The sequence below is a fragment of the Oreochromis aureus genome, linkage group 3 (genome assembly GCF_013358895.1).
Source record: "Oreochromis aureus strain Israel breed Guangdong linkage group 3, ZZ_aureus, whole genome shotgun sequence".
Lineage (NCBI taxonomy): Eukaryota > Metazoa > Chordata > Actinopteri > Cichliformes > Cichlidae > Oreochromis > Oreochromis aureus.
This window is the reverse complement of record NC_052944.1, coordinates 24,391,976-24,416,656: the sequence shown is the minus strand read 5'-3', so window position 1 is coordinate 24,416,656 and position 24,681 is coordinate 24,391,976. Positions and strand designations below refer to the sequence as shown.

General features: G+C 40.1%; 1 protein-coding gene across 1 annotated transcript in view; it reads left to right on the top strand.

The window, feature by feature from the left end:
• Nucleotides 1-24,382, top strand: part of LOC116324312 (Fc receptor-like protein 5) — a 45,033-nt gene extending 20,651 nt beyond the window's left edge. The window contains exons 11-26 of the mRNA XM_039609947.1: nt 1,417-1,677; nt 2,658-2,924; nt 9,031-9,288; nt 9,378-9,653; nt 9,802-10,110; nt 18,588-18,851; nt 19,660-19,911; nt 20,719-20,838; nt 20,998-21,013; nt 21,093-21,184; nt 21,553-21,603; nt 21,721-21,783; nt 21,894-21,953; nt 22,998-23,054; nt 23,135-23,197; nt 23,298-24,382. Of these exons, the coding sequence (XP_039465881.1) occupies nt 1,417-1,677; nt 2,658-2,924; nt 9,031-9,288; nt 9,378-9,653; nt 9,802-10,110; nt 18,588-18,851; nt 19,660-19,911; nt 20,719-20,838; nt 20,998-21,013; nt 21,093-21,184; nt 21,553-21,603; nt 21,721-21,783; nt 21,894-21,953; nt 22,998-23,054; nt 23,135-23,197; nt 23,298-23,305 (2,417 nt within the window). The 3' untranslated portion in view covers nt 23,306-24,382. The remainder of the gene's footprint in view (nt 1-1,416; nt 1,678-2,657; nt 2,925-9,030; nt 9,289-9,377; nt 9,654-9,801; nt 10,111-18,587; nt 18,852-19,659; nt 19,912-20,718; nt 20,839-20,997; nt 21,014-21,092; nt 21,185-21,552; nt 21,604-21,720; nt 21,784-21,893; nt 21,954-22,997; nt 23,055-23,134; nt 23,198-23,297) is intronic.
• Nucleotides 24,383-24,681: the final 299 nt, after the last annotated feature.

The window sequence follows — 24,681 nt, the reverse complement described above, 5'->3', positions numbered from 1 at the left end:
CAAGCACGCACACGCACAAACACATCCTTCAACCACACACACCCATATTTTGCTCCATTGCGGTTTATTTCACACCTCAAACATTTATTAAACAATTAAGCAAATACAAATAATCTGCAATAAATTACAGGTAGTAAGAAAATAAACTACCAACTCTTTTACGCTCTGTCCACACCTACACGGGTATTTTTGAACACGCAGCTGTTTCGGCCACATGTAAACGGCGTATCGAATCACCGAGAACGGAGATTTTTTAAAACTCCTCTTTTTTTGCGTTTACATGTGGACAAGGAATACAGAGTTTGTCACGCAATGTCAAAGGTATGTGCCTTTTTTCACGTCACACTGTGCGCCACGTTATTGTTTACATGAGATGAATTGCAGAATGACAGATAGAGACAAAATACTGTTAATCTGACTCTGCAGGTTTTACACGCTTACATATACAGGCAGTTACTGTCCCTGCATTTAGAAAGGCAGAGGCATCACGGTGTAATTATTTTACATGTAGTTGTTTTTTTTCCTGTGTAATAATGTTCAACATTGCTGTCAATACATTTTTCAAAAAAATCTCTGCAAAATGGGTTCAAAACCATATACAACTGTGGGATACTGTTTGTCCGTGATTTGAACAGCCCAGCGCTGCTCTTGACGAAGGGAAAACCAATTCTGCAGGGGAGACCTACCTTAGCACTTGTGCAGGTGAAACCAAAGGGAAGATATGCTTCACCATATTTTCTAGTCTTTGGCTTAGAATGAAGTTGGTTTGGAAACATATTCAGCGATGCTTCATCTCCTGCTTTGCGTTTGTGTGGGCGCCCCATGCCAGCAGTGTCCAAGCCTTGTTTTTTTTTTGTTTTTTTTCCCTTTTCATGCCGCGCCCCCCGCAATAGCTCTGCGCCCCCCGGGGGGGGCCCACACTTTGGGAACGTCTGCATTAAAGGATCTGAGCTTCATTAGAAACTAAGATCTCAGGTTATTCAAAGGATAACAGCCAACTGACAACTCTGGATTATATGTTCATAAATGTAGAAATATGTAAATGTAAAGATGTAGAAATAAGTAAATAGTGGAATATGAGACTATGAAAACTATTTATACAATGTAAAATGTGAGAGACTGAAGTTGTTTACATAATATTGTCTTTTTATGTGTTGATGTTCAGTCTCACAGTTTATATTTGTGCACACCTGGTTGTTTCCAGTCACTCTGCTGGTAGAGTCTAAATATCAGCAAATTACCAGGTTTAATCTGATTGTTTTTATTAAACTCGTTATTGTTGACTTTCAGTCAGATTGACACTAGGATGAAAAAATGTGATTACCACTAACACGAGCAATAAAACCAGGACAGCTTCAATTATCATTTTATATTTCTATAAGTCTGATGATGTTTTTGTTTTTTTTATTTGAACAGATCCTCCTAAGCCCACTGTGACCCTGCAGCGATCCTACACTCAGATATACAGAGGTACCACAGTCAGATGTGAGATTCAGGGAGTTGAAGGAGCTCAGTGGACGTATGAATGGAGACGAGGCTGGGTTGACATACCTGAAACATCCAATGAATACAGAATCAACAGTGTTACTGAGTCTGATGGTGGAGGATACAGCTGTCGGGCCACAAGAAGCTCCTCCTGGACAGAGTGGAGTGTTACCACCACATTGACGGTAATAAGTAAGTTGGACATATTTCACACATTTTAATTCATACTGAACAATGTTTCATCAACTCAACCAAACACTTTGTCTTTCAACAGCACTGTAGATTTCTTTCGTTGTTTAGTATCAAAAGTAGTTTAAAATATCTTTTAATATCATTATAAAGATATTTAATAATCACTCAGTGAAATATCTGAAACAGATTTTGTTAGTTTGATGAAGGATTTCAGTCCAAATGTAATAATCCCAGTCTGTCCCATCTTGACCTCATGGCTGCACATGTGGAGTTTATCACTGCAGATCAGTTACTTCCTTTGTTTTTAGCATTTTTACATTAATTCCTCGACGTTTCAGGTTTGACTACAATATAACCTCATTTTATTAGAGACTGTTCTGCTACATTACAGGTTCCACTTAGATTCTTTCCTGTAATTATTGTTCATGGCATCAATTTATTTCTAATTTTTTTAATTAATGAAAAATAAAGGTGTTCATGAGTGTTATAATGTCTTTAATGATACTACAGCTAGAAGAACCTCCAGTGTAGAACAGATCCATTAGTGGATCAGTGGTTTAAGGTTCAGTTCATGGAAAATCAGTGAGAGCCACAAGAAGCTGTTTGTTATACAATAACTACAAGTGTGACAAACTCCAATGTCCCAAATCAGCAACTGCACCAGTGTCACATGATGACCTCATCAGAACTTTTAGAAAATGTTTCTCACATGATAATTTCTTCCAGTCTTCTTAATCTGCTGTCAACTCATGAAAAATAATCTGTAATTTTAGGAATCTGAACAAAAGAAGATAAGTGTGCAAAGTAAATACTCGTACATTTTACTAAAACTGTTTGAAATTGTTATGTTGTGACCTTGTTTTAAAGTTTAAACTGTTTGTCTGTGAATCAGCTGTTTTGCAGTCACTCTACTCTTATGTTATAAACAGCAGAGTTTTTATGTTTCTCTTCTTCTAACTGGATCATTCTTATGTGAACAGTTCCCATTAAGCCCACTGTGACCCTGCAGCCATCCTGGACTCAGATATACGGCGGTGAGACAGTCACTGTCAGATGTGAGATTCAGGGAGGTGAAGGAGCTCAGTGGACGTATGAATGGAGACGAGGCCAGTCAAACATAGGTTCAGCATCCAGTGTATATACAATCAGCAAAGCTACTTGGTTTGACAGTGGAGGATACAGCTGCTGGGGCAGAAGGGACTATGTTTTAACATACCTGAGTGAAACCATCACACTGACTGTATCATGTAAGTTGCAGATGTTTCATCCACATCATCTGTTTCATCAAAAGTAGCTGTTTTTGTAGCTGTTTCTTTTTGTGCTGTTCACTAAAATATTGAATAGTTACTTCAGTTGTTTTTAGCATGTTATCTGTTTTTAAGTGAATCTTAGAGGTTTTAGTTAAAGAGTCTGCTCTCATGAGAAACACACACTGCATCTTTTTCACTTAATGAACTCTGAACTGCAGACGACAATATGGCTTCATTTTATTGGACGCTGGTCTGGTATGTTAATAATTCAGATTAATGATATTAGTTATAAGACTCACACTCTACTGAAGGATTTAATTTTATCACAGAAATGATCTGATAAATGTGGAGCTCATTCATGTCAGATTTTTTTTGGCATATCTAGAAAAATAAATTTCCACAAATCTTTTAACTTGTTAGGATTTGCAGAACTTAAAGACTCAGAAGTGTTTGTTTCCTTCTCGGGTCATCTTCTTGTAGCACTGTAGATGTCGCCCTTTTTAACTGAGTAGTCAGAATGAATCAAATCCACAGTAATCTGTCGTCTAAAGTCAGATAAAAATAAATACGTGGAACCTACTGTCACGATCCTGGGTCTTATGGCCCAGTGTTTTGAGTTTTAGTTCATTTTGATGTTTATAGTATGTTTAAGCTCATTAGGTTTCCTATGTTCATTTGCTTATTAGTTCCCCCTTTGTGTTTTCAACCCCTGTGAAGTCTCCCTTGCCCTTCATGTGTTTCATGTCTGAGTCTCATGTTGTCAAGTTCATGTTGTCATGTCTGCGTCTCATTATGTTTCCTGTTTTATTTTGAAGGGTTCCTGTGTTCCTATGTTGATGTTTTTAGTTTTACTCTCCTCTTGTGACGTCATTATGTTCATGTGTTTCCGTTTCCCTCATTATCCTCCTGTGTGTATTTAGTCCGTGTGTTTCTGTTCATTGCTTGTCAGGTTGTCTGTTTCCCACGCCATGTTTCCAGGTTTCATGTCTAGGTTTTTCTTGTTGTTTGTTTAGTTCTCCCAGTTTACCTAAATATTAGTTTTACTTCAGTTTGCCCTGCCCTTTGTTTGTACCTTTTTTACCAGCCATATTAAACGGCTCGCTTTTTGTTAATACTCAAAGTTTCCAAGTTCCTACGTGTCTGCATTTTGCGTCCACTCTTCACAATACATACAGTCTGCCTCCGCCAGACTGTGACAGAACAACCTGACCATATAATGGACTCACCTGAGTGAAGTTGCCCCCCCCCCCCTCCCTCAAATCCAACAAAAGTGGTATCAAACGTTTGTGCTGCAAAAATTTTCGTTTGTGCCGCTATCATTTTAAAGATATTAATAAAAATTTCTAGAGGTCATCAGAGGTCAACCAGCCCTTCCACATTAATGGAATCAAACAAAACTGGTGTCAATCAACTGTGCTACGTTTGTGCTGGTTTGTGCTGCTAAAATTGTCGTTTATGCTGCTTCTGTTTTAAAGATATTAATGAAAATGTTAAGGTCAAAAGGTCAACCAGCCCCCCCACATTACCCAAATCAAACAAATTTGATGTCAATCAACTGTGCTACGTTTGTGCTGGTTTGTGCTGCAAAGATTTTCGTTTGTGCTGCTATCATTTTAAAGATATTAATAAAAAAATCCTAGAGGTCATCAGAGGTCAACCAGCCCCCCCACATTACCCAAATCAAAGAAAAACGATGTCAAACATTTGTGCTACGTTTGTGCTGCAAAAAATTTTGTTTGTGCTGCTATCATTTCAAAAATATTAATAAAATAATGTCCTGATGCATGCTCAATCATCAAGGGAAGTAAATTCCAAAAGGTTGATTCTGTTCTTCCGGACATTTTCAGTGGAAGAAACGTTTTGTCACTCATCCGGGTGACTTCTTCAGTCTCAGCTGACTGCAGGTTTCCCCAACCTTATAAACAGTACATTTGCACAGTGAAGGAAACTAGCACCACTGAATGAACAATGGGCTGGGGGGTTAATTCCATGATTGTTAGTATGCAAATTCTTATGACCATTGATCAGCAACTACTAATCAAAGACACAGATTCTCGAATGGCCATGAGTACCGTTCACAGAGAGTTGGGGAATGGCTGCAATCACAGCATTGTAAGATGGCGAAAGATGTACCCTTGGCCCCCCCTTGTCGATTCAGAGATGGTCAGCATCCCGACAGCCTGATGGACGAAGCTGTTTCTCAGTCTGCGGGTTCTGGCCCGGAGGCTCTTCAGTATCCTTCCTGATGGCAGCAAACTGAAGAAGCTGTTGAAGGGATGAGTGGAGTCACCTGTAATGGAGAGGACCTTCCGGATGAGGCAGGCGCAGTAGATCTCCTGGGGAGGGAGGCAAGAGAGCTCCCCACAATCCTCTCCGCTGCTCTCACTACCCGTTGTCATTTTTTTCCTGCAGGACCCAGTGCAGGAGTCATACCACACAGTGATGCAGCTGGTGAGGATACCCTCAATGGTGCCTCTGTAGAAGGTGCTCATAATGGGGGTTGAATCTCTTGCGCTTCTCAGTTTGCAGAGAAGTAGAGTCACTGTTGGTCTTCTCCACATTCAGGGACAGGCTGTTGTAGCTGCACCACTCTGCCAGATGGTTAACTTCACCTCTGTATTAAATCTCATTATTGTTGCTGATGTGACCTACCACAGTTGTTTTGTCTGCAACTTGATGAAAAGGTTGGACTGTGTGATGGTGTGCAGTCGTGGGTCAGCAGAGTGAAGAGAAGTTCCATTTTGGTCTCATCTGACCAGAGCACCTTCTTCCACATGTTTGCTGTGTCCCCCACATGGCTTGTGGCAAACTGCAAACGGGACTTCTTATGGTTTTCTGTTAACAATGGCTTTCTTCTTGCCACTCTTCTTAAAGGCCAACTTTGTGCAGTGCACGACTAATAGTTGTCCTATGGACAGATTCCCCCACCTGAGCTGTAGATCTCTGCAGCTTGTCCAGAGTCACCATGGGCCTCTTGGCTGCATTTCTGATCAGCGCTCTCCTTGTTCGGCCTGTGAGTTTAGGTGGACGGCCTTGTCTTGGTAGATTTACAGTTGTGCCATACTCCTTCCATTTCTGAATGATGGCTTGAACAGTGCTCCGTGGGATTTTCTAGGCTTGGGAAATCTTTTTGTATCCTAAGCCTGCTTTAAATTTCTCAATAACTTTATCCCTGACCTTTCTGGTGAGTTCTTTGGACTTCATGGTGTTGTTGCTCCCAATATTCTCTTAGACAACCTCTGAGGCCGTCACAGAGCAGCTGTATTTGTACTGACATTAGATTACACACAGGTGCACTCTATTTAGTCATTAGCACTCATCAGGCAATGTCTATGGGCAACTGACTGCACTCAGACCAAAGGGGGCTGAATAATTACACACATAATAATTCTCTTCACTCTGCTGATCCATGACAAGAGATTCAACCCCCATTATGAGCACCTTCTACAGAGGCACCATTGAGAGTATCCTCACCAGCTGCATCACTGTGTGGTATGACTCCTGCACTGGGTCCTGCAGGAAAAAAATGACAACGGGTAGTGAGAGCAGCGGAGAGGATTGTGGGGAGCTCTCTTGCCTCCCTCCCCAGGAGATCTACTGCGCCTGCCTCATCCGGAAGGTCCTCTCCATTACAGGTGACTCCACTCATCCCTTCAACAGCTTCTTCAGTTTGCTGCCATCAGGAAGGATACTGAAGAGCCTCTGGGCCAGAACCCGCAGACTGAGAAACAGCTTCGTCCATCAGGCTGTCGGGATGCTGACCATCTCTGAATCGACAAGGGGGGCCCAAGGGTACATCTTTCGCCATCTTACAATGCTGTGATTGCAGCCATTCCCCAACTCTCTGTGAACGGTACTCATGGCCATTCGAGAATCTGTGTCTTTGATTAGTAGTCGCTGATCAATGGTCATAAGAATTTGCATACTAACAATCATGGAATTAACCCCCCAGCCCATTGTTCATTCAGTGGTGCTAGTTTCCTTCACTGTGCAAATGTACTGTTTATAAGGTTGGGGAAACCTGCAGTCAGCTGAGACTGAAGAAGTCACCGGATGAGTGACAAAACGTTTCTTCCACTGAAAATGTCCGAAGAACAGAATCAACCTTTTGAATTTACTTCCCTTGATGATTGAGCATGCATCAGGACATTATTTTATTAATATTTTTGAAATGATAGCAGCACAAACAAAATTTTTGCAGCACAAACGTAGCACAAATGTTTGACATCGTTTTTCTTTGATTTGGGTAATGTGGGGGGGCTGGTTGACCTCTGATGACCTCTAGGATTTTTTTATTAATATCTTTAAAATGATAGCAGCACAAACGAAAATCTTTGCAGCACAAACCAGCACAAACGTAGCACAGTTGATTGACATCAAATTTGTTTGATTTGGGTAATGTGGGGGGGGCTGGTTGACCTTTTGACCTTTACATTTTCATTAATATCTTTAAAACAGAAGCAGCATAAACGACAATTTTAGCAGCACAAACCAGCACAAACGTAGCACAGTTGATTGACACCAGTTTTGTTTGATTCCATTAATGTGGGAGGGCTGGTTGACCTCTGATGACCTCTAGAAATTTTTATTAATATCTTTAAAATGATAGCGGCACAAACGAAAATTTTTGCAGCACAAACGTAGCACAAACGTTTGATACCACTTTTGTTGGATTTGAAGAAGGTGGGGGGGCCAACTTCACTCAGGTGATGGACTCAGCAGACCACGAGCTCAACGAGCGTCGGGACGCAGCCTTCGCCCAACTGGAGGAAGAGCTCCACTGGAAGCCGTGGCATCTCCCGACTACGAGCGCATCTTCCGTGGGACTCAGCTGGCTCTCGGAGGTCCCAAGAGCTGCCGAAAGTCCCCACCTGTTGCTCCGCCTGCATCGAAGCCTCGCCCGCCTCCGTGTGGCTTCAGGCGCTCACGCTCCAGCCTCAGTGTCACCGTTCTGTGCACCAGAGGCTCAGTTGCTCGCTCCGCCAGCTTCCTCTGTTCAAAGGAAGCAGCGCACCCGCCGCCATAAACTGGACATTTCTGAGCAACTCACGGTGGTGAGTGACAATGACTTTTATTCTCATGTCCCATCTGACATTAAAAGTAACAAACTCACCGCTGATCCGTGGGGAACTTCCCTTATGGATGATGACATTGACTGGGAAAATTACTTTCATTCAGCTCGCTGGGAGGGGGGATTAATTAAGGACAAGTCACACACTTCAAACCCTTTAAACACTACTAAAACAAAGACTGTTAAACGTGGTGGAAAAAGTCCAAACTTCATTTTTGATAAGTCTGTTTTTGTTAGAGCCCGTCCAGCTTCATGCCGTTCCACCGGCTTCGGCTTCGCCTGGTCCGGCTTCTGCTTCTGCGTCAGCCTCGCCTGGTCCTGCGGCTGCCACGCCGCCGCCCAAGCCATGTTCTGCACCTCGGAATCACCGGCCACTTTCCGGGCCACCAGCTGGACGTCATCCCCGTCGAGGTCGGCCCACAGAACTATTTCCACGCCGCCGCCGTCCGCACAGTCGGCCTCCTGAACTGTTTAGACTCTGGTGCTGCTGTCCTCTGGGTCGGCCCGCTGAACTGAGTTTTGGACTGTTCCCTGTTCCTCTGGTGGACATCTTGTTTTGGACTTCTTTTTACAACTTGCTCTGTTGTTGAATCTTTTCCCCTCACTCCGGTTTCTCCTGCTTGCTGTGGTTACACTCATTCGCTGTTACATGTAGATTTAATAAAGGAGCAAAAACAAAAGTAAAAATATAAATATAACTGCTCACACTCATTTAGGAACAATTCTCAAATGTTCAAAATACAATCAGATCACATTAACCTGGGTTACTTTCTTATTACTGATCAATAAACTCAGTCGTGCTTAAAAATAATTCTAGTAAATGAACTATTCATGTATGTAATTAATTGTAAATACACATAAAAAATCATAGTGCTGATCAATGCAGTATTACAGAATATGTTTGACAGTTTTTTTAGCTTCACCATTAAAGTTTCATAATATTTGATGATTGAATTATTTCCATCAAGTTCTTTAAATTGTTCTGATTCAGTCATTTTTACTTTTATGTTCTTGTTCTAAACTGAACTGCAGCGAAACCAAAGGCTAAACTGAGAGCTGATAGGACAGCTGTTCCAGTAGGGGGCAGTGTGACCCTGACCTGCTCTGTGAACCCATCATCATCATCATCTGCATGGAAATACTACTGGTACAGAGATGGGAAATCTTATGAAGCTTTGACAAATGGACAAATCAGTGTCTCAGAGGGAGGACTCTACAGCTGCAGAGGAGGAAGAGGAAAACCAGTTTACTACACAGAGGACAGTGAGTCAGTCAGGATTGAAACAACTGGTGAGTTTAAATGTAACTTCCCATAATGCACTACATCTGATGGTAATTGAACCTTTTGTCTTTTATTGTACTTTCTTGAACATTAACAGTGTCAAACAGGTCTGTTGTGACTCTGTATCCAAACTGGTCTGAGATATACAGCGGAGAGACGATCACTGTCAGATGTGAGATCCATGGAGGAGACACTGAGTGGGATTATGAGTGGGAAACAAACAGCACCATAAAGCCTCCAAATCAAAATGAATACAGCATTAGATCTGCTTCATCATCCAACAGTGGAAACTATCGCTGTAAGGGCAGAATGAAAAGTTCACAGCATAAAACAACAGAGTGGAGTGATTCAGTCACACTGACAGTTTCTGACAGTAAGTCATATTTGCTTTAAGCTGTTTGAACACTTTGTAAAATGTGTTTCTGTTCATATAGACTGAGATTATTATTCTTTGTATAAACTGAGCTCACTGTTCAGAGACTGTACTACATGTTCACTGAGAGAAAATCTTTGTTGAACAGATAAACCCCGTCCTGTCCTCACTGTGTCTCCATCATGGCTGAGTCCTGGAGCCTCAGTAACTCTGAACTGTGAGCTTGAACATCCGTCTGCAGGATGGAGCTTCTACTGGTATAAAGCTGTTCCTGATCTGAAAACATACAACTATGAATCCTACAGTTATGAGCTGCTACCTGATGGCAGAAGGACTGCACAGGACTCCTACATCATTCATGGACAGACACACACAGCAGGATATGTGTGCAGAGCTGGAAGAGGAGACCCAGAGTATCACACTGATCACAGTCAACCAAAGTTTGTCTGGTCTGCAGGTCAGTTTGTTTCTCTCTGTCCTTTCAATAAGCTCATGTTAGGTCATCATTTTTATTCAGCACCATTTAGACCATTAAAATCTAATCTCCATGACAACCATTGATGTCTGTGGACATTAAAACTGAACTGAATATTTTCCTTCCTCTCTTTGATCAAACTAAACTGAATTTCCTTGTTTCCTTTTCTTAATTTTCAGTTTTTTTAATGTGATAACATGAAAAACAAAAGACATCTATGAGATTTTAAATGTTTTCTCTTTGAATACTTTGATATTTAAACTCATGTTACTGTTTGTACTGATTCGTCTTGATGCATTCTCAATCATCCAGGAAAGTAAATCTCCAAAAGTTGATTCTGTTCATCTGGACGTAGCGTTTTGTGGGAGAAATGTTTTGTCACTCATCCAAGTGACTTCTTCAGTCTCAGCTGACTGCAGGTTTCCCCAAACATTATAAACAGCACATTTGCCTAATGACTGAAACCAGCCCACTGAAGGAACAGTGGGCTGTGAGGTCAGTTCCTTAATCATAATTATGCAAATTCCCATGACCATTGATCAACAATCACTGACCAAAACCCACTGATCAAAGAACACTGATCAATGGCCATGAGTACCATTCACAGAGAGTTGGGGAATGGCTGCAATCACAGCATTGTAAGATGGCGAAAGATGTACCCTTAGGCCCCCTCCTCGATTCAGAGATGGTCTTTCCCTTTTCACGTAAATGGCCTCCTTGACTCCGCGCTTAAACCAGCGTTCTTCCCTGTCCAGGATGTGTACATCCTTGAAAGAGTGTCCACTGGCCTGTAGGTGTAAATAAACTGCAGAGTCCTGGCCTGACGAGGTAGCTCTTCTGTGTTGTGCCATCCGCTTCGCCAGAGGTTGTTTGGTTTCCCCGATGTATAAATCCTCCTGGCACTTAACAGTGTACACTATGTTACTCTGTTTGTGTCGGGGGACCCGAACCTTGGGGTCGACCAGTTTTTGGCGCAGCGTGTTTTGGGGTTTAAAAGCCACAGAGACGCGGTGTTTCGAAAAAATGCGTCTCAACTGCTCCGATACTCCTGACACATATGGGATCACTACAGGTTTTTGCTTGGGCAGAGGTTGTCCTTCTCTCCTGGATCGGCTGGAGCTTTCTTTAGGTGCCTTCCCAGCTTTGACAAAAGTCCAGCTGGGATAACCACATTTCCTCAGGGCCTTCTTGATGTGCTGTTCTTCTGCCTCCCTGGCCGCTGTGTCAGTGGGGATGTTGTTCGCTCTGTGTTGTAGCGTCCTGATGACACCCAGTTTGTGCTCCAGTGGATGATGAGAGTCAAACCTTAGATGCTGATCCATATGCGTAGGTTTACGGTACACGTCAGCTTTTAGATGTCCCCCATTACTGACGGAAATCTCACAGTCTAAGAAGGCTAACCTGCCACTTTTCATATCCTCCCTGGTGAATTTGATGTGTCGGTCCACCGAGTTAATGTGATCTGTGAAATGTAGTACGTCCTGAGATTTGACGGTTCTCCCACAAAACGCTACGTCCAGATGAACAGATTCAACTTTTGGAGGTTTGTACTGATTAGACTTGTAGTCAAGACCGCCTAATCCAAGACCAAGACAAGACCAAGACCAGAGGGTATCGAGACCAAGACAAGACCAAGACCAAGTTGAGATGAGACCAAGACCGAGACCGAGTCGAGACGAGACCAAGACCGAAACCAAGACCGAGACAAAAAAAGTCTTTAAACTGCAGCCAGATGCTGCTTCGTTTACAGGTGTCAGGCATATTTATGTGTTTTTGCTTTCGCACAGCCCTCCTCACCGCTGTCTACTGTCTCACTCACTTACTGAGAGGACAGACGCACGCTCCACTTGACTGTCGCGTCTCTCACCCTCTCTGTTTTTCACATAATGATATTATCCTATATCCTCGCATGTGATTGGCCACAATATGGAGGGATTGGAGCATAGCTGAGCCACTGTGTGAGAGCTGAGCAGCGAAAGGAAATTAAGTGAGGGTAGAAATGACTGAAAGATTATTAGGCTCTGTTTTGAGTTTTGTTCAAAAAAGAATGACTTCATATAGGAAAAAAAAATAAATATCACATATGCAGGACACCTTAAACTAGTTTTTTAATTAAGCAGCAAGGCAGAACAAAGTCGGGCCTGTATCAAGACACAGGGACTAAACCCCAATTCAACCAGACCCTGAACTGATCCAAAATTAAAACAGGACTACAACAGTAACCAAGACAGAACCAGAATCAAAACTAGATGATAGTAGCACTGAAAATCATCATAGACCTGCACTACACTTATTTTTTAATTCTACCAAAGTACACTATTTAGATTCTGAAAAGTTTATATAATTATTTAGCCTTGTTGTGCAAACAAGCCTGCATAACTTAATAAATATAGAATTTGAAAAGTAACAAATGGTATCTAAAAAGAAACACTAGGTACTAGATACATGTTCTGATGAGTTTTGGCAAACAACCATTTGACTAACATGTGTGTCTCACCTGCTCTTGTTCCCTCTCTGTTCTGTCCTCATTCTCCATCTCCCTCTCTGCTCCTCTCTCTCCCTCTCTGCTCCTCTCTCTCCCTCTCTGCTCCTCTCTCTCCCTCTTTGTGCTGACAATCAAGCCAAACACCAACATCATCAAATATACAGTTGAAACCAGATATTTAAACACTCTTCAGATCAAAACACAAACACTTTTTTAATTGTAACATCAAATCAGACTAAATGTTTATTTTTTTAGATTGATAAATATAAAAATCATATTTGTTAACTTTAAGAGTAAAGAGAGAAACTATATGTATTTCTTAATTGTAAATGGCACCAAATTGTATTCAAAATTGAGCCACACTTATGGAGCTCCACAATTCTTTTCCTGGTGTTTTGGTTGACATCTCTTGATTTTCACATGTCACAGAAACAGGCTCTGTGCTTTGGGGGTGTCTTATATGCATCCACAGGTGTGTCATCAATTTACTCACATGGACTAACCTAGGTTAGTAAACCTATCAGAAGCTTCTTAAGCTCAGAATGGAATCGTCTGGAGTTTTCTTATTAATTAACAATAAACTTAGTGTATATGTACTCATAAATTTGATGAAAGTGATTAAAATAGACAGCTCCCTCTTTTTATTCTGACATTTAACTAATTCAAAAGATATTTCAACATTTATTTATCTAAAACAAAACAAGTTTACTCTAAATTGATGTTTAACAGTAAAAAATAGTTTTTATGTTTTCTCCCTAAAGTGTATGTAAATATCTGGTTTCATCTGTGAATATACTGCTGTGTATTGAAATTCCTCTTGTTTTGCATAGATATGCTTTGTATGTTGTTCAGTATAATATATCAAATAACATCTACCTGAGTTTTTTCTTTGAAAGAAGCTCCTTATGTCCATTGTTGTGTTCATCAGTACACAATTGAAACCGATTTAGAGAGTTTGTTTAGCCGTGGAGGGTAACAACTGAAAACATGAAATGTAAGCTAAGACTGTAAAAAATCAGCATTGTTGTTCGGCTTTTTATTTATCCATTTGTTGATTCACTCGAAGAGTAAGTAACGCAACCAAGTGATCAGTTTGATATCAATCTTTTGTGATACACAGTCATATTTACATTATTAGTTCAGTATGAATGATTTGCTTTGGTACCTGGTCAAACTTAAGCTGTCCTCTGTCTGCAGCAAACTCGCAGGCAGCAGCTTCTCCCCCCTCGCTCACATGCGTGTTGTGCTCAGTCGCCTAGTGCCTGAGCTCGGATCATACCAAAATTAGGGGGAATTTACGACGGTGCCCCATGCTTCTGAAAAAATGACCCGGGCTTAAGCCCAGTAAGCCACACCCCCGCTCCGCTGATGGTTGACTCCAAATCTCCCGAACACTATGTCGATTTGAGAACGGAATACCGAAACAGCGAGACCAAGACAAAAGTCCGTCGAGACCAAGACAAGACCAAGACAAAAGTCCATCGAGACCAAGACCGAGACCAAGACAAAAGTCCGTCGAGACCAAGACGAGACCAAGACCACGTAAAAGTGGTCTCGAGACCGGTCTCGAGACCAAGACCGGTCTCGAGACATCCAACTCTAGTACTGATTATTTTTACTTAGTGCACAGACAGGATTTGCACAGTTAAGACTCTTTGTTTCATCTCTCATTTCTAGAAATATGGACCAATTTATTAAACCCCCCAAAATATGACTATCCAGAGTTGGGACCAGGAAGCAGAGTTGCAGTCTTACACGCCTCTCTGCAGCTTCTCTCCTCCTGCTACCCCCCCAAAAACCCATCTCCATTGAGACTGTGTCAGCTCCCAAACAGACAAAAACAAACTAAAAACCAGCAATAAACAATTTAAACATAAAAATCACAAAGAAAGAACAACATATAGTATCCACATCTGAACCAAAGAGTAAAACAGTGAAATGTGGATTATTAAATATTAGGTCTCTCTCCTCCAAGTCTCTGTTAGTACATGACTTAATAATTGATCAACAAATCGATTTACTCTGCCTTACAGAAACCTGGTTGCAGCAGGATGAGTATGTTAGTTTAAATGAATCAACACCCCGAGTCATTCTAACTACCAGAAATCTCGAAGCACAGGTCGAGGGGCGGTGTGGCAGCAATTTTCCACACCAGTCTATTAATTAACGAAAGACCAAGACAGACTTTTAATTCATTTGAAAGCCTGATGCTTAGCCTTGTCCAACCCAGTTGTAAAACTCAGAAACCAGTCTTACTTGTTATTATCTATCGTCCACCTGGGCCTTACACAGAGTTTCTCTCTGATTTCTCAGACTTTTTATCTGATTTAGTGCTCAGCTCAGATAAAATAATTTTTGTGGGTGATTTTAACATCCATGTAGATGCTAAAAATGACAGCCTCAACATTGCATTTAATCTGTTATTAGACTCAATTGGCTTCTCTCAAAATGTAAAAGAACCCACCCACCACTTTAATCACACTCTAGATCTTGTTTTAACATATGGCATAGAAACTGAACATTTAACAGTGTTTCCTGAAAACCCTCTGCTGTCTGATCATTTCCTGATAACATTCACATTTACAATAATTGATTACACAGCAGTGGAGAGTAGACTTTATCAAAGTAGATGTCTTTCTGAAAGTGCTGTAACTAAGTTTAAGAATATAATCCACCCGCTGTTATCATCTTCAATGCCCTGTACCAACATAGAGCAGAGCAGCTATCTGAACGCTACTCCAACAGAGGTCGATTATCTTGTTAATAATTTTACCTCCTCACACGCATGCGACTCTGGATACTGTAGCTCCTGTGAAAACTAAGGTCTCAAATCCAAGTACCTGACTCCGTGGTATAATTCTCAAACACGTAGCCTAAAGCAGATAACTCGTAAGCTGGAGAGGAAATGGCGTGTCACAAATTTAGAGGATCATCATTTAGCCTGGAGAAATAGTTTGCTGCTTTATAAGAAAGCCCTCCACAAAGCCAGAACATCTTACTATTCGTCACTGATTGAAGAAAATAAGAACAACTCCAGGTTTCTCTTCAGCACTGTAGCCAGGCTGACAAAAAGTCAGAGCTCTACTGAGCCAACAATCCCTTTAACGTTAACTAGTAATGACTTCATGAACTTCTTCACAAATAAAATTTTTATCATTAGAGAAAAATTACCAATAATCATCCCACAGATGTAATATTATCTACAGCTACTTTTAGTACCATCGATGTTAAGTTAGACTCTTTTTCTCCAATTGATCTTTCTGAGTTAACTTCAATAATTAATTCCTCCAAACCATCAACGTGTCTTTTAGACCCCATTCCTACAAAACTGCTCAAAGAAGTCCTGCCATTAATTAATGCTTCAATCTTAAATATGATCAACCTATCTCTAATAATCGGCTATGTACCACAGGCCTTCAAGGTGGCTGTAGTTAAACCTTTACTCAAAAAGCCATCTCTAGACCCAGCTGTGTTAGCTAATTATAGGCCAATCTCCAACCTTCCTTTTATATCAAAAATCCTTGAAAGAGTAGTTGTCAAACAGCTAACAGATCATCTGCAGAGGAATGGCTTATTTGAAGAGTTTCAGTCAGGTTTCAGAGCTCATCACAGCACAGAAACAGCTTTAGTGAAGGTTACAAATGATCTTCTTATGGCCTCTGACAGTGGACTCATCTCTGTGCTTGTCCTGCTAGACCTCAGTGCAGCGTTTGATACTGTTGATCATAATATCCTATTAGAGCGATTAGAACATGCTGCAGGTATTACAGGTACTGTGCTGCAGTGGTTTGTATCATATCTGTCTAATAGACTCCAATTTGTTCAAGTAAATGGAGAGTCCTCTTCACACACTAAGGTCAATTATGGAGTTCCACAGGGTTCGGTGCTAGGACCAATTCTATTTACATTATACATGCTTCCCTTAGGCAACATCATTAGAAGACATAGCATAAATTTTCACTGCTATGCAGATGACACGCAGCTCTATCTATCCATGAAGCCAGGTAACACACACCAATTAGTTAAACTGCAGGAATGCCTTAAAGACATAAAGACCTGGATGCCCGCTAACTTTCTGCTTCTTAATTCAGATAAAACTGAGGTTATTGTACTCGGCCCTGAAAATCTTAGAAATATGGTATCTAACCAGATTCTTACTCTGGATGGCATTACCTTGGCCTCCAGTAATGCTGTGAGGAACCTTGAGTCATTTTTGACCAGGACATGTCCTTCAACGCATTATATTAAACAAATATGTAAGACTGCTTTCTTCCATTTGCGCAACATCTCTAAAATTAGAAATATCCTGTCTCAGAGTGACGCTGAAAAACTAGTTCATGCATTTATTACTTCCAGGCTGGACTACTGTAATTCATTATTATCAGGATGTCCTAAAAACTCGCTGAAAAGTCTTCAGTTAATCCAAAATGCTGCAGCAAGAGTCCTGACAGGGACTAGAAAGAGAGAGCATATTTCTCCTGTTTTGGCTTCCTTCATTGGCTTCCTGTTAAATCCAGAATTGAATTCAAAATCCTGCTCCTCACATACAAGGTCTTAAATAATCAGGCCCCATCTTATCTTAATGACCTTGTAGTGCCATATCACCCTATTAGAGCACTTCGCTCCTCGCTCTGCAGGCCTACTTGCTGTTCCTAGAGTATTTAAAAGTAGAATGAGAGGAGAGCCTTCAGTTTTCAGGCCCCTCTTCTGTGGAACCAGCTTCCAGTTTGGATTCGGGAGACAGACACTATCTCTACTTTCAAGATTAGGCTTAAAACTTTCCTTTTTGCTAAAGCATATAGTTAGGGCTGGACCAGGTGACCCTGAATCCTCCCTTAGTTATGCTGCAATAGACGTGAGGCTGCCGGGGATTCCCATGATGCATTGAGTTTTTCCTTTCCAGTCACCTTTCTCACTCAGTATGTGTTAATAGATCTCTCTGCATTGAATCATATCTGTTATTAATCTCTGTCTCTCTTCCACAGCATGTCTTTATCCTGTTTTCCTTCTTTCACCCCAACCGGTCGCAGCAGATGGCCCCGCCCCTCCCTGAGCCTGGTTCTGCCGGAGGTTTCTTCCTGTTAAAAGGGAGTTTTTCCTTCCCACTGTCGCCAAAGTGCTTGCTCATAGGGGGTCATATGATTGTTGGGTTTTTCTCTGTATTTATTATTGTGCTATCTACTGTACAATATAAAGCGCCTTGAGGCGACTTTTGTTGTGATTTGGCGCTATATAAATAAAATTGAAAATTGAAATTGAAATTGAATTGTTTAGTGCTCAGGTAGGTGTTCAGATAAAAAAGTCAAATATAGTTAATAAAGAAACAAAGATGTCAGCAGGCAGGTTAACAGCTCTGACAAATACAAGAAAAACACTGACTACAGATGGACGCTAGAAGAAGACGTCACAAATAACAGCTGCTGTTATTGTTCATTTCAAATATCCTTCAAAGGTTTTTAGTTTTGGTCCTGCTGCTGCAAAATATCTCACTGTAGAAGGAATCTGTGAAACAGACAATATCACAGAATTATGACAGAAACATTACAGCAAATGACTGAAGTGTATTCAGAGTGATCTGTATCAGGTGGATAATGCTGAGAGTGATGACTCAAAGCTCATGATGTCACATGACGTGTACCAAGCTCTACATGAGCTGCCAGCAGATAAAGTATGTGGGTTAGATCATCTTAAACATGTCAGTATTCGGCTCCTTTGTTTTCCATTGATTTGACTGTCTGTGTGATTCAGGGCTTGTTGTCAGATTCCAAAACACTTAGTTTCACCACGCGCCGACCAAGATTCACTGAACCAGCTGCAAAAGAGGACCACAAAAACGCTTCTGTTAGTCTGAGTCAAAGAGGGGATCAAAAATCATGAGAGTCCTGGTTTACTGGTGTGCCAGTCTAAAGTAAAATGGGGTGATAGCAGTCCTAACATCTGTGCGCTTTGTCTCTTCACTGCATGTTGTTTCCAGATGTTCATTCAGCAGCGTCTCTCACAGTGAGTCCTGACAGAGTGCAACACTTCACCTCTGACTCTGTCTCACTGACCTGTGAGGGAAACTTCACTGAGTGGAGAGTGATGACTGTTCCACAGAGCGATCCTTCATATTATTATAAATGCGAGAGAAGGACTGGATCCACATGTAACATCTACACATCAAAGTCAGATACTGGAGTGTACTGGTGTGAGTCTGGATCAGGAGAGTTCAGCAGTGCAGTCAACATCACTGTACAGAGTATGTTATTGTACATTTACTTCTTGGATCTGAATGATTTAGACGTCACATGAACATTTCTCCCAGCTTTGCTGTATGTGAAGTAATTCTATGTGGCAACACGAACAAATGAGACAATTTTAGACAAAAAAGCATAAAAATATTCTTTGTTGTTGGTCTCATTTCACTCGTCTTTTCATACTTTTCCAACATCATGTTTGTAAAAACTTGCAGACAGTAATTTTATATTTTCTCTGTCAGAATAAAACTCTAAAGAGCTCAACATCTCTGTTATCACATTAGTTTAACTTTTATTGTCTCCATTCAGAAAAATTTAGGCAAACACGTCATGCAAAATAACACAAATATACAAATGTTTCCTGCAGGGAAAATAAAAGGAGCATCCCAACTATATTTCCAGTCCACTTAATCAAAGTTTGAATTTGGGATCTGAGTTTGACAGAAAGTTTTCAAAACTATGTAGTGATACCATAACAGATTCAACAATCTCCTTATAAAACTGTAACATGATGCATGTATTTACTCCATGGACCCTCAGCCTTCTAAAAAATGCAATTGTTAACTACATGAATGATCCTCATGATGAACCCACTGTAACTGAACATCTAAACACTGAAATATTGTCACTAGTTCAATATTGTCTCCAGTCATTAAAACCAGGCTGAGATCTCCAAAAGGAAAATCTCAGAAAATCTCTCTGAAACCAGGAATCCATGTAGATCATGAAACACGACTCACAGCTTTCTCTAAAAGGTTTGCATCAGCTGGTCTGACTGAAACAATATGTTTGTTTGTTTTGTTTTCACAGATCATTATTATTATGTTCCTATCCTGGTGAGTCCTGTTCATCCTGTGACTGAGGGAGCTTCTGTTAGTCTGAGCTGCAGTTTGAAAACACAAAAAATACTTTCCAATGTGTTTTTCTATCACAATGACAAACTTATTCAAAATGATACCCGAGGGGAGCTGAACATCTCTGCAGTGTCAAAGTCTGATGAAGGTTTCTACAAGTGTCAGTACTCAGGAAGAGAGTCAGCACAGAGCTGGATGTCAGTTAAAGGTGAGCAGGAGCAAAACATTTGATGGATTTTTGTCAATGAGTTTCATGACTGAGAAGACATATAAGATTGTCTGTTTAAAGGCTTGAAGTCACCTGGATCTATTTTGTAAGAACTTTTATAAAACTATTATGTAATATCTCTATACTGTCAGGTTTAATATCGTTGTGATTCAGGACTCATGTGTGGGACTCAGGTGAAAACAGCAGAGGATGTAATCAGTCAGTTTCTTTATTCAAACAAAGGATAATTCATTTAACACAACAGATTGTGAGCTTCAACTCAGTCAACAAGAACAAAACATAAATGAAGCTAAACTTAAGGAGCGAGTCCTACAAAAACATCTTAACTGAGGTGAGAGAGACAGGCCAGAGGAGCGGACATAACAGCGTGAGGGCGACAGATCTGTGGGAGAGGAGAGAGCAGTTAGGGCAGGAAATCTGAGAGGGAATGTGACAAGACAGAGAGTGTTCATAAAGTGCAGCAACAATGACTTACTTGGAGTCCAGACTAGCTGGGGGTAAAGGATGAAGGCAGAGGTCTGTGGAAACTGCTGAAGGGTGGGCAGGCAGGCAAGTGAGGAAGAGGCTCCGAGGGGGGCAGCAGTGGTGGTGAATAGAGGGATAATGATCCAGGGTGGCAGGCGTCTGACTGGAGGTGAATGATGGCATGAAAACAAATCTTGAAGCAGGAAGGCACTGAAACAAGGGGAAAATCTGTTAGCATACAAATCTTATTTTCCTAGAAAGGATCCCAGCAGACCTGCCTGGTTACCTCACTGGAATATTCTTTATCATTTGTTGTTACAGTAACTGTGTCAGGAGCTGACAGCTCTTCATCTCCTGTGTGGTTGATGGTTGGACTGGTTTGTGGAGTCTCTCTCATTATTATTCTCCTGCTCTTGTTGTATCGCTGCAGACAGTCCAAGTGTAAGAGCCTCTTCTTTTCATGCTGTATTAGAGAGTTTATTTACTACATACACTTTAATTATTCACACATATACATGTATTCTGATCTCATGACACTAAATATCAGTGGAACAATTTATACATGACAAACATGTGTAATAACATTTGTCTCTTTCACAGATTCCTGCTTCACCAGGTTGGTAAAATACTTTTTATTATTATTTTAAACAAACATCAGTTACTTTTGAGTTTATTTTGTTTATTTCATGTTTTAGGTCGATCCAGTCTGAGAGTCACAGTCCGGGCTCCTCCACAAATCATGGAGTCAACCAGGATGAAACTCATGTGTACGACTCTGTTCATCCTGGTCAGTATTTAATCCATCTTTATTATCATTGTTAATATTGAGAAATAAATCAGTCTTCATTAACAGTAACAGTTTTTAGGTTCATTTTGTGCTCAGCAGTTTTTCAAAGAACGTTTGTCAAAATCCAGCAAACTGACAATTGCTCGTAAAATGAGAAATAAACAGGATTTTACAGCCTGATTGTGTCTCTAACTCAACTGAAAGAATCCAGTGTTGTTGTTTCATATCATAGCAACACAAAGAGTAACAACATTATGGGATCATGGTTTGAAAATATCTTATAGTCCTGGTTTTGACTTAAACAGAATTATTTAAACTTTAGTTTTTTATTAAAATTATTAATTTGACCCTGCCTCATCTTTTTTCAGGTACCAATCACATCTATGACTCAGTTACGCTGGTTGAAGACAACAGAAATGGTGCAGTATATGTGTTGAAAACACAGAGAATTTAGAGAAGAAACTTGTTTTTGATTTAATGAAATTAATTCCATGTGACATGTTTACAATCCTGTAACTAAAATATGAACATTTCAGGATCAGATGAACATCAAGATGTCACATACGCTCTTATTGAACTTAAAAACTTTGAAAAGAAGCGTAAGTATATAAAACGTGCAATTAAATGTAATGTAAAAATACAATAAATAAACATTTAAAAAAATGTAACAGTTGTTTCATTATGTCCAACAATCTGATGATCTTCACAGGGAAGCGTCATAAACCAGAGCAGAGTGCTGTTTACTCGGAGGTGAAGACGGGAGCTGCAGGTACAGTCACAACAGTCTCATTCAGTGTTTGTACTGAAATGTGTCATTTCATTATGTTGCAGCTAATTATAGGTCAACATGGAGTTTAGTTATTCACTTACCAAGCTTAGCTGCTACACACTACCACTACACATAAGCACAGTTAATCTGCAGTCATTTAGGGTTTTGGTGGGTTAGTCATTAAATCAGGTTTATTTGTTTAACATGATACTGTGTTGTTGTGGTCGTTCAAAGCACTCAAACACAGACACACTGGAGAACAAATTTATTGAGTGATTCAGAAACACAGCAGGTCAGAAGTTTTGCAAAGAACTCAAAACAACTTCTTCCACAGTTTGAGTTCAGTCTCTTCATCAGATCACAGGTTAATCTCACCAGCAGGTTTGTTGACTTTCATAAAAGTCTCTAATCTGGCAGGCAAAAAAAGTCCCCTTTTCAGCTGGATTTACTGAATCACAGCATCCACAGCTTCTGAACCAGACCAACAATCACAAAACAAAACACCATCAAATAAAACACATAATCTGAGTGTGCTCGATCACTGGAGGCACAGCAGAGCACTGTTTAAGCTGTTTTTTTTTTTGTTTTGTTTTTTGTTTTTTGATACAGGAAAGTATCAGCAGATGTGCCAATAGGATGGAAACATGTGTGTGTGGAATAGATGTAGGGCATATAAAATATGAGTAAGGGATGAAAGAAGGGAGTGATGCAGACGGGCACATGAGTATAAATGGAGCTGTTTAGGAAGGTTCGAGGTTCTTTATGTAGTTTGCTGCAGATGAGTAACATCAGCAACATCTGAAGAAAGCACTGTGGAGTTCAAAGTCAAAGATTTCAATTGCCCAATCACTGTGGACTTATGAACTGAAATAATAATTTTTTTGTCTCACAAAAGAGTTGGAAGACTTTGTACTGTGTTACTGCTTCTTCATTTGGACTTTCAAATCAGACTTGATCTGCAGAGATTAAATCCACATGTGTCCAACAGCTCTGTATCATATACCTTCTGATCAAATATATCCTGAGCTCTGACTTCTCTCTTAGAGGACAGTCTGATGTATGCTGAGGTCAAACGCCCCAAAAAAGCCAAGAAGAAAGCAGGTAAACAAAGTCTGCCATCACCTCCAGTGAATGTTGTTCAACATGTTTATCTGGTCTTAAATTCTTCTTTTCACTCACAGGAAAATCAAGTCCTGCAGCAGATGCAGCAGTTTATTCTGAAGTCACATTAGGAAGCTTTCCTGGTAATTATGCTTCTGTGCAGGATGAGTTAATCTTCAAGTTATTAAATGGCAAACTTCCTGAAACTTGGACATTTGTGTTCTTTGTGTGTTTGTCTTACAGGTCAGTGAGGAGAGCTGCAGCAGCAAAGCCAAGAAGAAGCATTTTATGAATCCACTGTTGCTCCTCTGCTGCCCAAATATCAGACACGCTCAGTTTTTAGTTTTAATTATATTGAATAATAACATGATATATAGTTGGTACTGTCTTTTAGCATAAAGCACACAGAGATGTGTCCTGTTTCAGATTCATGCTCTTTATATTCAGCTGATATTTTTATTCATTGTTGAGCTTTTGTATAAAACTTTGAATGTATCCTGTTCCACAGAGAAAAAAGTCTGTGATTTTTAGTAACTGATAGCAGCAACTTAAAGTCAGCAGAGTTACATTAGGAAGTGCTGGTATAAACACCAACAAATACTTTTACTGTCTGAGTGTAAAGATCTATATTGTGTAAAAAATAATTATTTGATATAAAAACATGAAAAAGTTGCTTCATGATTCATTTAATGTCAGATACTTTTATTGTAGTTTTAGTGTATCTCTCTTGTATTTTAATCTGAAGCTGTGAATGTTATTTTTTTATTTTATTTTAATGTTGTTTGCTGTTCTCACTTTTTCTGAATTTTACATAGTTTTTTTAAAAGTTATTTATTTTGAATGTGATCAGCTCTGTTGTTTTAAACATGGTATATAAATACATTTGACTTTGACTTCACCTTTTCTTGTATTTTAATCTGAGTAAAGATTTAAGATTGTTTAGGCTTAAATAGATTTTCTTGGCTTTATAATTTGCTTTAAAGCTTTTATTGGAGCTGTATTGTGGTACTACCTTTTACTTTTTCAGTAGGGCGCAGTGCTCTCCATTTAGAAGTACTTTGAGTTCATCTATTACACATATACACATTCCTACTATTATTAATTACTAATTATTGAAGAAAGAAAGGTTGCAGTGATATTTGTGTCCAGAGCTCTGCGAGTTGATGATCCAGTCTTGGCCTTTGATGATGTTGAGCCATCACTCGCTGTCCTGTGTTTGTCCCACATGTGGCTTTCTAGAGGAACAAAACACAGCTGGGTGCAAAAACATCGTCAGTATAAACTGTGAGGTGCAGCTCTGCTTTATTTGTCTGTTTGTTTTTAAAATATTATTACTCCTCCATCCAGAAGCAGACCTGGACAGGTCACCACTGTGTCACATGACTAAGTCACGGAGACACACAAACATTAAAAAACAACAGCACAGGAGTTTTACTTTGTTTGTTGTTAGAGTAGAACAGAATTATTGTCATTGCACATGTCACAAAAGGCAAAAGGCAGTATTGTTGTTGTTTTGTAGTATCTTATAATGCACTATACAGGTTTTGGAATTATTTCCCAACATTTACTGTGTAACTTTTATGAATTTATGGAGATATTGAATTTAACTGTAGTGAAACCCTAAACT